This window comes from Sciurus vulgaris, assembly GCF_902686455.1.
Source record: "Sciurus vulgaris genome assembly, chromosome: 2".
Classification (NCBI taxonomy): Eukaryota; Metazoa; Chordata; class Mammalia; order Rodentia; family Sciuridae; genus Sciurus; species Sciurus vulgaris.
The window spans coordinates 165,039,715-165,056,136 of NC_136462.1; the positions used below are offsets into that span (position 1 = coordinate 165,039,715).

Genomic DNA, 16,422 nt, shown 5'->3' on the forward strand with positions numbered 1-16,422 from the left:
CATAAATAGATGAATTTTTTACTTTCTTGTTTCATTTATAAAAGTTTGAAATGAACAAAAATCCTTTTCTTTGTAGGTATCAGTGAACGAAGTTAAACAATTTTTGTCACATATATTGGAACGAAGAAGATCAAGCAAAGTAATCAATAAAAGAGAAAACCTTTTAGGAAAGAAAAAGAAGCAACATAAATTAAAAATGAAGGGAATTCTAAATAAAGACCTGTTGGAAAGAAACAAAAATCATTGTAAGTAGAATACCCTCTGACATGTAACTTAAAAAGATTTCAGGTAATCAAAAATCAAATTTTAGAGCTGCTTTCTGAGAAGTCTTAGGATAGTATCATAAATATGTATACACACAAAGGCATTATATTTTGTCAGATTCTGTTCCATTTTAGATTAGAATTTGTACTACTGATGAAAAAGGTTGCTAATTATTTCTCATGAGACAAAAAAATCTCCAAAATTAGGTGGATAAAACATTATCATTTATTCTGCTAATAGAAACCCTCATACTTTAAGGAAAATGAAAATTAATATAGTGTTCTTTATTTCTAGGATAGCAATCTAAAACTTGCTCTAGTAACAACACACTTGCTTAGTTAGATATCTCTGCATGTAAAATATAAACAATGTCTCCATAGAGTCTATGCAGAATTTAATTTTAATTAAATTTATTTTAAATCTAAATCTTTCTAAAAGAAAGAAACATGACCATTTAAAAAATAAGTTGCAGTGGCAGAGCAGTAAGGGTCATATTCAAGGCATAAAGGGGACCACTGTTAAATTTAGATGGAGTCACTTGAGAAAAGTATAATAAAGGGATTTTTTTCCAAAGTTGTTTACAGGATGTAGGGAAACCACAGTTTCCCTGGGCTAGTAACAGAAATAGTATTACAACCTCTACATAGGTCCTGAAGGACCACAGGACAGTAATGGTTACTGGAATGCTGAAAAAGAAAGCAAAAATATGTGGACAAGCCTCTCTGACAGAACCATGCCCTTGGGTCACAAGACAAAGCTGTAGAGACTGCCTTGGGAAGTCAGGGAATAAACATCCCTCCCTCACTCCCTGCCTACCCTTCATACCTCCTGGTGCCTTTTGACCAAACCTATCCAAAAGTGGGAAGGGAAGGGAGCCGATTGGTGTGGTCCATACAGGCACAGAACAGGATGGAGTGGATCTATGAAGGCAATTGGAAGATTTCTAACACGCTAGCTTTCCAGATAGGATAGATTTGATATCACAAACTAAAAGGATAAAGGACTTTTGGCACACAACAGAGGTATAATTCTTTGTTGTTGTTATTTAGGATTGAACCCAGGGGTGCTTAACCATTGAGTTACATTCCCAGTTCTTTTTTATATATTGTTTTAGAGACAGGGTCTCAGTGAGTTGCTTAGGACCTTGCTAAATTACTGAGGAGAAGAATAATTCTTAAAAACAAAATTACAGACATTTAGAGTAAAAAGGAAACTCCAGAGGTCATCTAGTCTGATGTCTTTATCAGGTACTCCTGGCATTATGACACCAGTTCTATTTTACCTGTGATCTCATCATTTCATACAAGGCAGCTTGTGATATTTTTTAATACTTCTTTCTTATAAAGTTCTTAGCTTATATTGAACTAAAATCAATTCCCAACAGTGATCTTGATCAGCGTTAAATTATGGCTGATGGAGCTGGATATAGCAATCCTGATATAGACTGGCCCATGTGGAATACAGTAGAATACAACGGAGTGGAGCCTACCTCACTGAGCACTGTGGCTTGTGCATATTGATTGTAAGATACTGTTAGTTATTTCTGGTACCAACTCACAGCAATGAGGTATAATTAATTCAGGGTCTACTGAAATCTTTTCTTACTTAAGAGTACTAAGCCAGTGTATCAATCAGGGTTCAACCAGTCCCAGGGGAGAAATAGAGAGATATTAATGGATTTACTATAGGAGATTGGCTTCTATGATCATGCAGGATGGCCACGCAAGTCAAAAAACTGCATGGTGGTGTAAGACCCCCAAAAAGAAGACCCTAACTCTGTCCCACGGATCGACAGCAACCCCAATCAACCGCAGGAGGCTTTTATTCCAGCGCGCTGGGACCCAACTCGTGACTCACGCAGGAGTCGAGGAGTCGAGTCCCTAGCAGAAAATCTTACAAGTTTATAAAGGCAGAAACCACACATCAGGAGGGGTCGCACACGGGAGGGAAAAGGGGAACAAAGCCGCCGGGAAATTCCAAAGGGGGTCTGGGTTTGCTGATAACATACAACATGTTTCACAATGTTTTACAACAGGGCGTAGATTCTGGTCAACAGTTTCTGGTAATCTTATATCCTATGTATCTTAACAGTCTGAGCACTATCTTGCTCAATTTACCCTTTTACTCTCTGTTTGGGGCTGTTTCCTGGAACAGCTTTAAGGGCTTTGTTCCCATCACTGGGAGGGAGATCTTAGGGAGTTGAGATAAAACAGACAGCTTAAAAAAATGTCCATTCTTTCAGTGGGTTGTCAAGAAAAGCAGGCTGGGACCCTCAGGTATGAGCTAAAGACATTGTCTACATGTGCAATTCCCACCCTCACCCCCTATGAAATCCTCAGTTCCATTTTTAAAGTTTTGCAACTGATTGAATCAGGCCAACTCAGTTTCTCCAGGATAATCTCCCTTTGATTACAGATTTTAATCAGATTTACAAAATACCTTCCCATAGCAACATCTAGATTAGTGTCTGATTGAACAACCGGGGACTGTAGACAAGGCTAGGAGACAAATAAAATTGACCATCGAGCTACATATTTCCTAATCTTTATGTGTTCATCTAATACTTTCCATCCCCCCCACCCCCGTGATCTTGGGGATTAAACCCAGGTATTTATACATGCTAGGCAAGTGCTCTACCACTGAACTATACTTCCAGTCCCCATTTAGGTTTCTGAATTTAAATGCAAGGTTTATGACTATTAAATTTCACAGTGATGGGGAATGTGGCTCAGTGATACAGCATGTACTTAGTATACTCAAGGCCTTGGGTTCAATACCTAACACCACAAAAATAAGAACAAAACTTTCACTGTACTAATCTTTGGACTTTTTATTACATCCATCAATGCATTGCCTTCTAATCTTTGACTATGTTTCTGTTAGAGAAGTTAGCAAGATGGGGCCAAATTTAGAGCCTAAGAGACCATAATAATTCACCATACATCTCTTGAATTATACTTACCTACTGATTAACCAGATAGAAATCTACATGTGATGAAGTTGGAAAAAAATTGTTTATCAGAATGCATTGTATAGTATGCATGCCTTTGTTTGGAAAGTTGCCTTAATAACCATTTGTAGACAGAAGGAGACAAGCACCCACTCTTGACCTCCCACCTCCCTCCCACACAGAAGCCTCACATCAGGTGATGCTAAATCTTCAAAGATAGAAAAAAATCACCCTGCAGAGCCACAGAAAGGAATTTATTCATTTTGCTTTTGAAAAAGTGAGAAGAAAAGAATGGGACAAGAAATATGGAGAGAGTGAATATAAGGGGTCAGAAAGATGGTAACTGTGCCAAAGTTGGGGAGCCCCAACTAATATTTTTAAATCAGCCATGCCATGAGCATCATAGCTGTTTTTGTTCCTGAAATAAATCACCTTCTCTTTCTGTTCTATGAAATCTTAAGTCTGCATTCTTCATAAATGCTTTGTAAGAAAGAATATTCTTTTAGAACAATTCAAAGAGATGTTGAGTTTCACTGTGGACCTGTGTGATATTGTAACAGTGGTCTAATTTGTGCACTGAATATAACTCTTGCTGCTCTGCCACTGCAACTTATTTTTTTTTTTTTAATGGACATGTTTCTTTCTCTTCCTTTCTCCTTGCTCCTCCCTAATCTCACCCCTCCCTAATCTGTGGGGAAACAGGTTTACCTTTCTTCCCCATCCTAGGCAGCTATCTGTCCCTGAGTACATACCCACTATAGGAACAAAGTAGTTCAGACATTGGGGATGGTACCAGAAGATTTCAGAAATGACTATCTCCCAAATTAACAAGTGAATGACAACTGCAACAGAGAACACATGGAAAGCAACCTTTGAATCACCTTTTTAAAAGTCCCCTGATCCTGCTGATAGGCAGAATCCCAGTCTTTGGGACAGGAGTTCCCTGTGTTTCTCCTTTGCCAGCAAAGCAATAAACCTTGTTTTCCCCTCTTTTCTCAAAACCATACCCTCCTTATTGGATTAGCATCAGGTATTAGGACTGAGCTTTCGACAACAATACAGTCCAGGAATAATACCTGTGGAATTAGGTGTTTAAAAAGTAAAGGACACCATGAAAAAATGACCATCCCTAGAGAATTCAAACTTCACAAGCTGTGAGATAAAACAGGAATGTGGGTGTTATACATGTCTACCAAGCTGACTAAAAATCTTATTGAACTTTATTCTCATTCAGTTCCCATTTTAACATTTTTTACGCAGGATATCATTTAAAATATGGGATATAGGTGTTCAATATAAATCCTATTTCCCAGGCCTATGGTTCTTCAGAAAAAAACAAATGAGATTTAATCTAATTTGTTCTCAAAAACCTTTCTGAATACTTAGTGACCACTTGTCTTAAATGAAGACTCATAAACCACAGATAGTGTGTTCTAGAAATTAAAGAGGTTAACATTAAACTGAAGTTTGTAGAATATAGGATATGTATTTCTGTTGCCAAAAGCTCCATCCTTGTTCCCAAGACCAATCTAATAACAAGGACGTGGTTTTGAGAAAAAGGAAAAAGAAGTTTATTGCTTTGCTAGTGAAGGAGAAACACAGGGGACTCCTGTCCCAAAGGCTGTGATTCTGCCCATCAGCAGGAACATGGGCTTTTAAAGAGGTGAGTCAAAAGCAAAGGCTGCATTCCATGTGTTCTCTGTTGGATTCGTAATTCACTTGTTAATTTGGGAGACGGTCATTTCTGAGATCTTCTGGTACCATCCCCAAAGTCTGGATTACTTCATTTCTATGGTGCATGTGTACTACAGGATAAATAACTCTGCCTAGGATGGGGAAGAAAGGTAATCCTGTTTCCCCTGAAGTTAGGAAAAGGGTGAGTTTAGGGAGGAGCAGGGAGAAAGGAAGAGAAAGAAACTTGTCCATTTAAAAAATAAGTTGCAGTGGCAGAACATCAGGGGTTATATTCAGAGGATAAAGTGGATCACTGTTACGATTCCCCACTGTCAATTTCTACATTCCATTTCTATGGAAAAATGGCTAACAACATCTCCAAACTGCTTCCTACTGAAAGGGGGCGAAGTTGGGAGGAGTAATCCAAAGTCCTTGTTCCCTATCAAGTGTGGCATGGACAGTTAAGGACATTCAGCATCAGAGCAGTCCAGAGGTCTGCAGTGGCACTTGGCAGGTGACTGGACAAAGTATACATAAGGCAGGGATCATGCTAAGACAAAAATAAACAAGATAATGAAGCATAACTTTTTGTAAATAATTAGAACAGAAACAAATAGTATTTCATCCAGTCTCTGAAAACCATGAAGTCAGTAACTCATAATCTTATCAGTGAAAGACAGATCAAGTTCATCACTGTAAGAGGTGGAAGATTTATAGGTCTATGAAATCAGACTCAAATTAACCCAGGACAAATTTGTGACTTGTGATATTTATTATTAGGCACTCTCACAGAAGAACTATTCCTTTATAACGTCTAGCTCTACTAACGTTTGGTAAGGATGATACAAGTGTACATCTTAAGTTATATTTAAAAAAAATTGTTTTTCCTTTTAAATGTCCATGTAGGACTGTGCTTTTAGACGACACTCTCCTGCCAGGTATTTAAGACCAAGTTGATTAAAACTGACCTTATTCCTATCTACTCTTAAGAGCCAGCCGAAATTTCTCAGAGATCACTTTTGGGGACATGTGGAAGCCTCCTGGCTTCATTGGCTTTCCTCTACCAGTGGTGCCATTGCCAGATGGGTCAGGGTCTGGTTGATCAAGTGTGACTTCTCTTGGAAGTATCAGGGACATTTCCATCTCCAATGACCCTCCTCTTTGCAGAATGTGCACTGGTTGGCTTCCTATTCTCTAGGGTCCTCTCGACCTAACTGATCAGCAGATTGGGTGACTCACCAGAGTTGCAGGACCCATGGAGGTGTCCCATGGTTCTCCACATCCTGGCTGACCTTAGAGGGCAAGGGCTGCTTTTTCTTTGGCCCTTTTGCTTCCTTGTCTTTGGTCTCCAAGTTTTTGGTTTTAAACACACCACACGCCAGTTTCACTGGTCTTAAAGAGGGAGTAACAGGTTATAATTTCAGTATCTATAATTTTACAGATACCCCTTTCACTTAATTGGGGTTGGTTTTAGTACTGGAAGTCAGCATTATATACTATCTGTCCTGTAGGTTATGGCTTATTATCTCAAATTAACCCAGGTTTTTGTTGTTGTTGTTTTTTAAGCAGTACCTCTGTAAAACACTAACAGGCAAAAGTTATGAAGTTTACATAGAAAATACAAAATGAAATTAACTGAGCAAAAACAAATTTAGTTTGTGTAATAGCTATGAACCAAGAAAAATGACTTTTATAATCTTGAAACTTTACTTAAATATTATATTATGTGTTTGAGATCACAGCAATCTTTACAACAAAAATCAATCTTTTAGATGCAACTTCAAATAAGCTGAAGTCTAGCCTATTTCAGAACCATTATAACATGGAGTAAGGTGGGAGGCAGATGCTTATCTCAGGTAAGGTAGGCTCTTCAGAAATGACACAATACAACATTACATCTGAAACATGAATCAAAGAAAGGGTAAGAGAGCTTTTAACTTTCTTTTTGTGGAAAAAGTGGCGGAATGCTTCTATGTTTTACAATGTTACCTTTAAACAAATTAGGATCTTCTTATTATCTTCCAAAAACGCATTTCAATTCTGATTCCAGTATGAAGACTAACACAAAATTGTATATATAACTTATTGACAACAGGTTACTTTATTCAGCTATAAAATATCAAATGACATGAATAAATGCCAACCAAATTTGTTATTTTTATACAAATCCGAGACTTTTGCTACACATAATTTTAGTTTGGAGAACATCAACTTGGCAAAGTGCTCTCCTAAGCTTTACATTTAGCTAAGTTAAAATTTTAAAGTACAATTTGGAATCCAGAGTGATTGGTAACAATAATCACAGGTCTGCATGGGTTAACAAAAATCAAAGGATAGCCCTAAATCTCTTATACATTTAGGAATCAGTGTTAATGATTAGAAGTTGATTAAGTCAAAGCAAACAGATATAAGACTGGTCTTCAAATGACAGTGTGGCCCTTCTATGTCAGATACAATGTATGATATAGAGCACTTATTGGTTATCTTGCCAGTAAACTTATATGAACTTTCACTTAATAAACTTTTATAGAATACTTAGACAAGGCTTAGACAGATAGTTCTCAGATGCATACATATACCTAGTCACATATATTTTGGGTGTCAATAATATTGTTATGACTAAAATAACAGTTGTTTGTTTAACCAGTTACAAAGTAATCATTTAAGACTTTAAAACAGATACAAGGGGCTGGGGAGATAGCTCAATAGGTAGAGTGTTTGCCTTGTAAGCACAAGGCCCTGGGTTCGATCCCCAGCACGCCCCCCCCGCCAAAAAAAAAAAAAAAAAAAAAAAAAAAACAAGATACAAACCCCATTTCCTTTAAGACTTAGTTTCCCCAAGTAATAAAACCTAACAAACACAAGAAAATTATCTTGATATAAGAGCAGTGTTTCAAACTTTGTTTCATAGCAGTACATTAAAGTTCAAATAACTTTGCTGTGCTAATTATAGCCAATTTAATCAAACACAAACTTTTTGAGAGTTACCTTCCACAAACCATCTGTAACTTACTTAAAAATACACAACTTCTTTACATCCTTACTTTTGCCCTTTTCATCTTGGACTTTAACCCAAGAATATTATTTTACCAGACAAGATACTTTCTCATCCAGAAATATTTCTTTTACCTTTTAATTTTCCATACTAAAATATATTCCATAACTATAATTTTTAAATTTTTTCTAGTTTTGAACCCTTTCTTGAATTCATATTCTGAAATAGTCCTTATGAATGTTATCTGTGCATTAATTTACATAACTAATTTCATCCCAGGGGAGGGTTGGACAATCCAGAATTTACAAAAACTGTGGCTTAATCTTTTTTTCTCCCAGGTTTCATTCAAGGGGTTGGAGCACAGGACATTTTTGAGTCTGACCTGTTTCCATTATCATTAGCACAATGCCATCAACCCTAATTGAGTTCCCCACTGTCAGTTGTACCCAGAATCTCCTTTTGGACCTTTTTCTTGTACTAGGCATATTGATATGCAATGGAGGTGGCCCTTTCCATTCTTTTCTTCAGGTTTCCTTGAAGATCCCTTTGCAGAGGCTACCTTCAAAATATGGGTTGACTTAGTTTCTCTCTTTTTCTTTTCGGGGTGCAGTTGTTTATCCTGCCAGTATTCCCATGCATTTAGTTTGATGGGATTCTGTCATAGCAACAATTGCTTTGCCCCAGTGATGAATATCCCCTGGTCAAGTAGGGTGGCCTGTGAGATCTTAAAAGGGGAGAATATTCCTGTCCCCAGGTCATAAACTAACAGTGCTGGAACCTACTACCACATTCTTTGTGGTCAGCAGCCTCCACCACCACCCCCATGGGAAAAAGGAACTGGAAGGCAGGGCAGAGATCAGGTTCTCTTTAACTACTTTTCTACAGCCCAGGGAACTTTTCTGAGATTTTTTTTCTTTTTTCCTAGCTTAGGGTTACTATCCTTGACCCAGGGTGAGATGATCTGTTGATGCCTGGGACCAGGCTAAGAAACAGTGCTGAGAGTGCCAGCACTGGGCTTAAGAGATTTAAATCTTTTTAAACTCTTTTTTTCTGGAGTCCTGCTATCCTTGCACACCAGAGGCAGTGCCTTTTTGCACCTTTGATTTAGTTCCTAACTGTTCAGACCCCATATCATGCAACTGCATAAATGCCTGTACATAACAGAATCACTTTCACATACTTCACCCCTGAATATCAAGATTGTATAATAACCCAGAAAAAAAAAATTTAAAGACCAGATCGTGTCCAGAAAACACTCTTTCTCTTAAGCTTATCCCTATAGGTGGCCCATGCAGCCATGATCTACCTGCTCAAGTGCTTACCAGTAAGATCAATGCAGCATGGCCCATGTCTTAAAGGGCCAGTAAAAGACAAAAAAGAACAAAACAAAAAATAAATAAATAAATAAAAAGAGAGAGAGAGAGAGAGAGAAGATCACCAAAACCAGGGCTGACAGAGGAGAACCTTGAAAACAGCAGACCTGCATGAAAAAAAAATTTCTTTTTCCACTTCCTTTACCTTTACCTTTGGCAGACCAACTCCAAATGCAAGATTGTACTATCATCCAGAAAGCTATTTAAAAGTCAGATCATTACACTAAAACATTATCTTAGACAAACTTAGAGGTGGCCATTTCTTTAACTCACTTTACCTCTGACAGACCAACTTCAATTGCAAGATATTACAAAAAAGAAACAGAGAGAGACAACCAGAGGAACCCCAAAACCATGGCTGACAGATGAGAACCTTTAAATTGATCAGCCATGATCTTTCCCAAGAGACTACCTATACAATCAATGCAGTACTAGTCATGTCTTAAAAGGCACAGTAGCAGATACAAACAGAACAGACAACCACAGGTAATTTTCAAGCCCAGGGTCAACAAACAGATGAAAACCTAGAAGAGATCAGAAGAGAATATATATTCCTAGATTCTCAAGTCCTACTTAACTGTGACTCCTACACTGATGGTGACACAGATGTCCTCAAGGGTCTTGGCATGCACACTGGGGAACTTATCAAATGGCCAAAGTTGTCGTGCATTTCCTGAGTTCATTTTCCTTTTTCTCAAAGTGGACCATGATGGAGCAACCTGTATGTTCTGGAAGAGAAGGTGGGAGTTCCCTGAAGCAAAAGGAGCTTCAGTAGCTGCTGCGATGGTTTCCTAGTCCCTCCCTTTACTCAGAGGAACAACTCCTCTGGTTCAACCCAAGGCAAACTCACCTATCTCCTAAGTCTCTTGCAGTTGATTCTCAACAAGCTCACCAGCACCATGAGTCCTCAGCATGGAAGTGGGGTTCCTTGGAGAGCTAGGCCTGCCCAAGAAAGCTGGAGCTCTCAGGTCCCATCTGGGTCACCAAATTTGTTGCCAAAATCTCGATCCTCATCCCCGATGCCAAACCAATAATGAGGACACAGTTTTGAGAAAAAGGAAAAAGGTTTACTGCTTTGCTAACAAAGAAGAAACACAGGGGACTCCTGTCCCAAATGTTGTGATTCTGGGGCTTTAAAAAAATTTTTTTTTTATTTTTTCAGATTGCATTTTGATTCATTGTACACAAATGGGGTACAACTCTTTACTTCTATGGTTGTACATGATGTAGATTCACACCATTCATGTAATCATACATGTACCTAGGGTAATGATGTCTGTCTCAGTCCACTCTTTCCTTCCCCCAACCCCCACCCCCGAACAGGGGCTTTTAAAGAGGTGATTCAAAGGCTGCATTTCATGTGTTCTCTGTTGGAGTAATAATTCACTTGTTAATTTGGGAGATAGTCATTTCTTAGATCTTCTGGTAATATCCCCAAAGTCTGGATTTGTTCATTCCTATGGTGCATGTATTTGTAAAAGACAAATAACTCTGCCTAGAATGGCAGGAAACAGGCAGGAAACTCTGCCTGTTTCCCCCTGAGATTAGGGAAGGGTAAGATTAGTTGCAGTGGCAGAGAAGCAAGGGCTATATTCAAAGCATAAAGTGCACCACTGTTATATTTCCACATCTTGAAAAGAGGAATTATTTACCAATTTTCAGTCCTTTGCCAATTGTTCCTTTACCATGAATTTTTCAAATTTAACAAATAACTTTTGTACCTCCATTACTTAAAAGTAAGATCTGATTTTGAGACAACAGCCAGGCCCCGTAGGACCCCTGGCCGGACTGACTGAGCCCCATCTTCAGGATCCCTCAGCCCCACCGATCACACCCTGCCTCTGGGGCTCTCATGTCAACTGACTGTTCCCTGCTGCCAGGATCCCCAGACCAACTGACTGCGCCCTATAACTGGGACCCCAGACGGACTGATTGCACCCAGCCTCCAGGATCCCACAACCACACCAAACACATGGGACCTCCAGGACCCCTGCCAGACCAACTGCATCCTGTCTCCAGGACCTCCAGCTGACCACGTCGACCCCTGAGATGCAGCTCCCCATTTGCCAACACATTTCGAAGCCAGAGCAGCCATCTTGGATAATCCTGGAAGCCGTAGCTCCGATCTTTGGGTGGGGCAAATCCCATCCGGAGATGCCTGCTGGAGGCTTGAAGCTCATTGTCAGAAAGAGTTTTGGAAACCTATAGGGCCACTATAAGCCTATAGGGAGAAATCTGCAATACCCCAGATCTGCACTGCTAGAGGGGAAGATACATGAACAACATGAAAAAACAAGGGAAGAAAATGATCCAAACAAATCTAGATTCTATACTAATAGAATCCAATGACAGTATGTTAGAAGAAATGTCAGAAAAGGACTTCAGATTATACATGATTAAGATGATTCGCGAAGCAAAGGATGAGATAAGAGAGCAAATGCAGGCAATGAATGATAATACCAATAAGCTGAAAGAGCACCTGCAGGAAGCAAAAGATCATTTCAACAAAGAGAGATTCTCAAAAAAAAACCAAACGGAAATCCTTGAAATGAAGGAGACAATAAACCAAGTAAAAAACTCAATGGAAAGCATCACCAACAGACTAGACCACTTGGAAGACAGAACCTCAGACAATGAAGACAAAATATTTAATCTTGAAAATAAAGTTGCCCAAACAGAGAAGATAGTAAGAAATCATGAACAGAATCTCCAAGAACTATGGGACATCATGAAAAGACCAAATTTAAGAATTATTCGGATTGAGGAAGGCACAGAGATACAAACCATAGGAATGAACAATCTATTCAATGAAATAATATCAGAAGATTTCCCAAACCTGAAGAATGAAATGGAAAATCAAATACAAGAGGCTTACAGAACACCAAATGCACAGAATCACAACAGATCCACACCAAGACACATTATAATGAAAATGCCTAACATTCAAAATAAAGATAGGATTTTGAAGGCCACGAACGAAAAACATGAGATTACATATAGGGGGAGACCAATACGGATAGCAGCCGACTTCTCAACCCAGACTCTAAAAGCTAGAAGGGCCTGGACCAACATATTTCAAGCTCTGAAAGAAAATGCTTGCCAACCAAGAATCCTATACCCAGCAAAACTAACCTTCAGATTTGAAGATGAAATAAAATCCTTCCATGATAAACAAAAGTTAAAAGAATTTACAAATAGACAGCCTGCACTACAGAATGTTCCCAACAAAATATTCCATGAGGAGGAAATGAAAAACAAAGATCAGCAAAGGGAGGAACTACTTTAGAGAAAAACCACTCAAAGGAGAAACCAAGCCAACTTAAAAACCAAAAATAAGCCAAATGACTGGGAATACAAATCATTTCTCAATAATAACCCTGAACGTTAATGGCCTAAATCCTCAATCAAAAGACATAGACTGGCAGAATGGATTAAAAAGAAAGACCCAACAATATGCTGCCTGCAAGAGACTCATCTCATAGAAAAAGACATCCACAGGATGGGAAAAAACCTACCATGCACATGGACTCAGTAAAAAAGCGGGGGTTTCCACCCTTGGATCAGATAAAGGGAACGTCAAGCCAAAGTTAGTCAGAAGGGATAAAGAAGGACATTTCATACTGCTTAAGGGAACCATAAATCAGGAAGACATAACGATAGTAAATATTTATGCCCCAAACAATGGTGCATCCCTGTACATCAAACAAATCCTTCTCAATTTCAAGAATCACATAGACCACAACACAATAATTCTGGGTGACTTTAATGCACTGCTGTCACCACTACATAGATCTTCCAAACAAAATCCAACCAAAGAAACCATAGAACTCAATAACACAATCAATAACCTAGACTTAATAGACATATATAGAATATTCCATCCATCAATGAGTGGATACACTTTCTTCTCAGCAGCACATGGAACCTTCTTGAAAATAGACCATACGTTATGCCACAAAGCAGCCCTTAGGAAATGCAAAAAAATAGAGATACTGCCTTGTGTTCTATCAGATCATAATGGACTGAGAGTAGAAATCAATGACAAAATAAAAAAGGGAAATTATTCCAACACTTGGAGACTAAATAATATGCTATTGAATGAAACATGGATAACAAAAAACATCAGGGAGGAGATTAAAAAATTCTTAGAGGTCAATGAGAATGATGATACAACAAATCAAAATCTCTGGGACACTATGAAAGCGGTACTAAGAGGAAAATTCATTGCATGGACGCATTCCAGAAAAGAATGAAAAATCAACAACTAAATGACCTAACATTACAGCTCAAAGCCCTAGAAAAGGAAGAACAGAATAACAGCAAAAGTAGTAGAAGACAGGAAATAATTAAATCAGAGCTGAAATCAATGAAATTGAAACAAAAGAAACTATTCAAAAAATGGACAAAACAAAAAGTTGGTTCTTTGAGAAAGTAAACAAAATAGACAAACCCTTAGCCACGCTAACAAAGAGAAGGAGAGAGAAGACTCAAATTACTAAAATACATAATGCAAAAGGAAATATCATGACAGACACCACTGAGATACAGAACATAATGAGAAGCTACTTTAAAAATCTGTATTCCAACAAAATAGAAAGTACTGAAGACATTGACAAATTTCTAGAGACATATGCTCCTCCCAAACTGAACCAGGAGGACATACACGATTTAAACAGATCAATATCAAGTAATGAAATAGAAGAAGCCATTAAAAATCTACCATCCAAGAAAAGCCCAGGACCAGATGGATTCTCAGCTGAGTTCTACAAGACCTTCAAAGAAGAACTCATTCCAATACTTCTCAAAGTATTCCAGGAAATAGAAAAGGAGGGTACCCTACTGAACTCATTCTATGAAGCTAATATCACCCTCATACCCAAACCAGGAAAAGACACATCAAGGAAAGAAAATTTTAGACCAATATCCTTGATGAATATAGATGCAAAGATCCTTGACAAAATATTGGCAAACCATATCCAAAAACATATTAAGAAAATTGTGCACCACGATCAAGTGGGGTTCATCCCTGGAAATCAAGGATGGTTCAACATTCGTAAATCAATAAACGTAATCCATCATGTCAATAGACTTAAGGATAAGAATCATATGGTTATTTCCATTGACCCAGAAAAAGCATTCAACAAAATACGACACTCTTTCATGCTCAAAACACTAGAAAAAATAGGGATAGTTGGAACATACCTGAACATTGTAAAGGCTATTTATGCTAAGCCCATGGCCAATATCATTCTTAATGGAGAAAAACTGAAACCATTCCCTTTAAAAACGGGAACAAGACAGGGATGTCCTCTTTCACCACTTCTATTCAACATTGTCCTCAAAACTCTAGCCAGAGCAATTAGGCAGACTAAAGAAATTAAAGGGATACAAATAGGAAAAGAGGAACTTAAGCTGTCACTATTTGCAGATGACATGATTCTATATTTAGAGGATCCAAAAACCTCCTCCAGAGAACTTCTAGACCTCATCAATTAATTCAGCAAAATAGCAGGCTAGAAAATCAACACGCATAAATCGAAAGCATTTTTATATGCAAGCAACGAAACAGCTGAAAGGGAAATGAGAAAAACAACTCCATTTGCAATAGCCTCAAAAAAAATAAAATAAAATACTTGGGCATCCATCTAACCAAAGAGGTAAAAGATCTCTACAATGAAAACTACAAAACATTGAAGAAAGAAATTAAGGAAGACCTTAGAAGATGGAAAGATCTCCCATGTTCTTGGATAGGCAGAATTAATATTGTCAAAATGGCCATACTACCAAAAGTGCTATACAGATTCAATGCAATTCCAATTAAAATCCCAATGATGTACCTTACAGAAATAGAGCAAGCAGTCATGAAATTCATCTGGAAGAATAAGAAACCCAGAATAGCTAAAGCAATCCTTAGCAGGAAGAATGAAACAGGGAGTATCGCAATACCAGAACTTCAACTATACTACAAAGCAATAGTAACAAAAACGGCATGGTATTGGCACCAAAATAGAAAGGTAGATCAATGGTACAGAATAGAGGACATGGACACAAACCCAAATAAATACAATTTTCTAATACTAGACAAAGGTGCCAAAAATATGCAATGGAGAAAAGATAGTCTCTTCAACAAATGGTGCTGGGAAAACTGGAAATCCATATGCAACAGAATGAAACTAAACCCCTATCTCTCACCCTGCACAAAACTCAACTCACAATGGATCAAGGACCTTGAAATCAGACCAGAGACCCTGCATCTTATAGAAGAAAAGTAGGTCCAAATCTTCACCTTGTTGGCTTAGGAACAGACTTCCTTAACAGGACTCCCATAGCCCAAGAAATAAAAGCAAGAATCAATAACTGGGATAGATTCAAACTAAATAGCTTTCTCTCAGCAAAGGAAACTATCAGCAATGTGAAGAGAGAGCCTACAGAGTGGGAGAATATCTTTGCCACTCATACTTCAGATAGAGTGCTAATTTCCAGAATATATAAAGAACTCAAAAAACTCTACACCAAGAGTACAAATAACCCAATCAACAAATGGGCTAAGGAAATGAACAGACACTTCACCGAAGAAGATCTACAAGCAATCAACAAACATATGAAAAAATGTTCACCATCTTTAGTAATAAGAGAATTGCAAATCAAAACTACCCTAAGATTTCATCTGACCCCAATTAGAATGGCGATTATCAAGAATACAAGCAACAACAGGTGTTGGAGAGGATGTGGGGAAAATGGTACACTCATACATTGCTGGTGGGGCTGCAAATTAGTGCAGCCACTCTGGAAAGCAGTGTGGACATTCCTTAGAAAACTTGGAATGGACCTACCATTTGACCCAGCTATCCCACTCCTCGGCCTATACCCAAAGGACTTAAAATCAGAATACTACAGAGATACAGCCACATCAATGTTCATAGCTGCTCAATTCACAATAGCCAGACTATGGAACCAACCTAGATGCCTTTCAATTGATGAATGGATAAAGAAACTGTGGTATATATATATACAATGGAATATTACTCAGCCATAAGAATAATAAAATTATGGCATTTGCAGGCAAATGGATGTAATTTGAGAATATCATGCTAAGTGAGATAAGCCAATCTAAAAAATCCAAAAGACGAATGATCTCACTGATAAGCGGATGATGACACGTAATG

At 38.1% G+C, this 16,422-nt stretch overlaps 1 protein-coding gene across 2 annotated transcripts in view; it reads left to right on the forward strand.

Moving 5' to 3' along the window:
- SEL1L2 (SEL1L2 adaptor subunit of SYVN1 ubiquitin ligase) overlaps positions 1–16,422 on the forward strand; it is a gene marked incomplete at its 5' end in the record, with an annotated part of 127,638 nt that overhangs the window by 53,416 nt on the left and 57,800 nt on the right. For both annotated transcript variants that reach the window (XM_079128496.1, XM_079128497.1), the window contains one exon: positions 77–245. In XM_079128496.1, the coding sequence (XP_078984622.1) occupies positions 77–245 (169 nt within the window). The remainder of the gene's footprint in view (positions 1–76; positions 246–16,422) is intronic.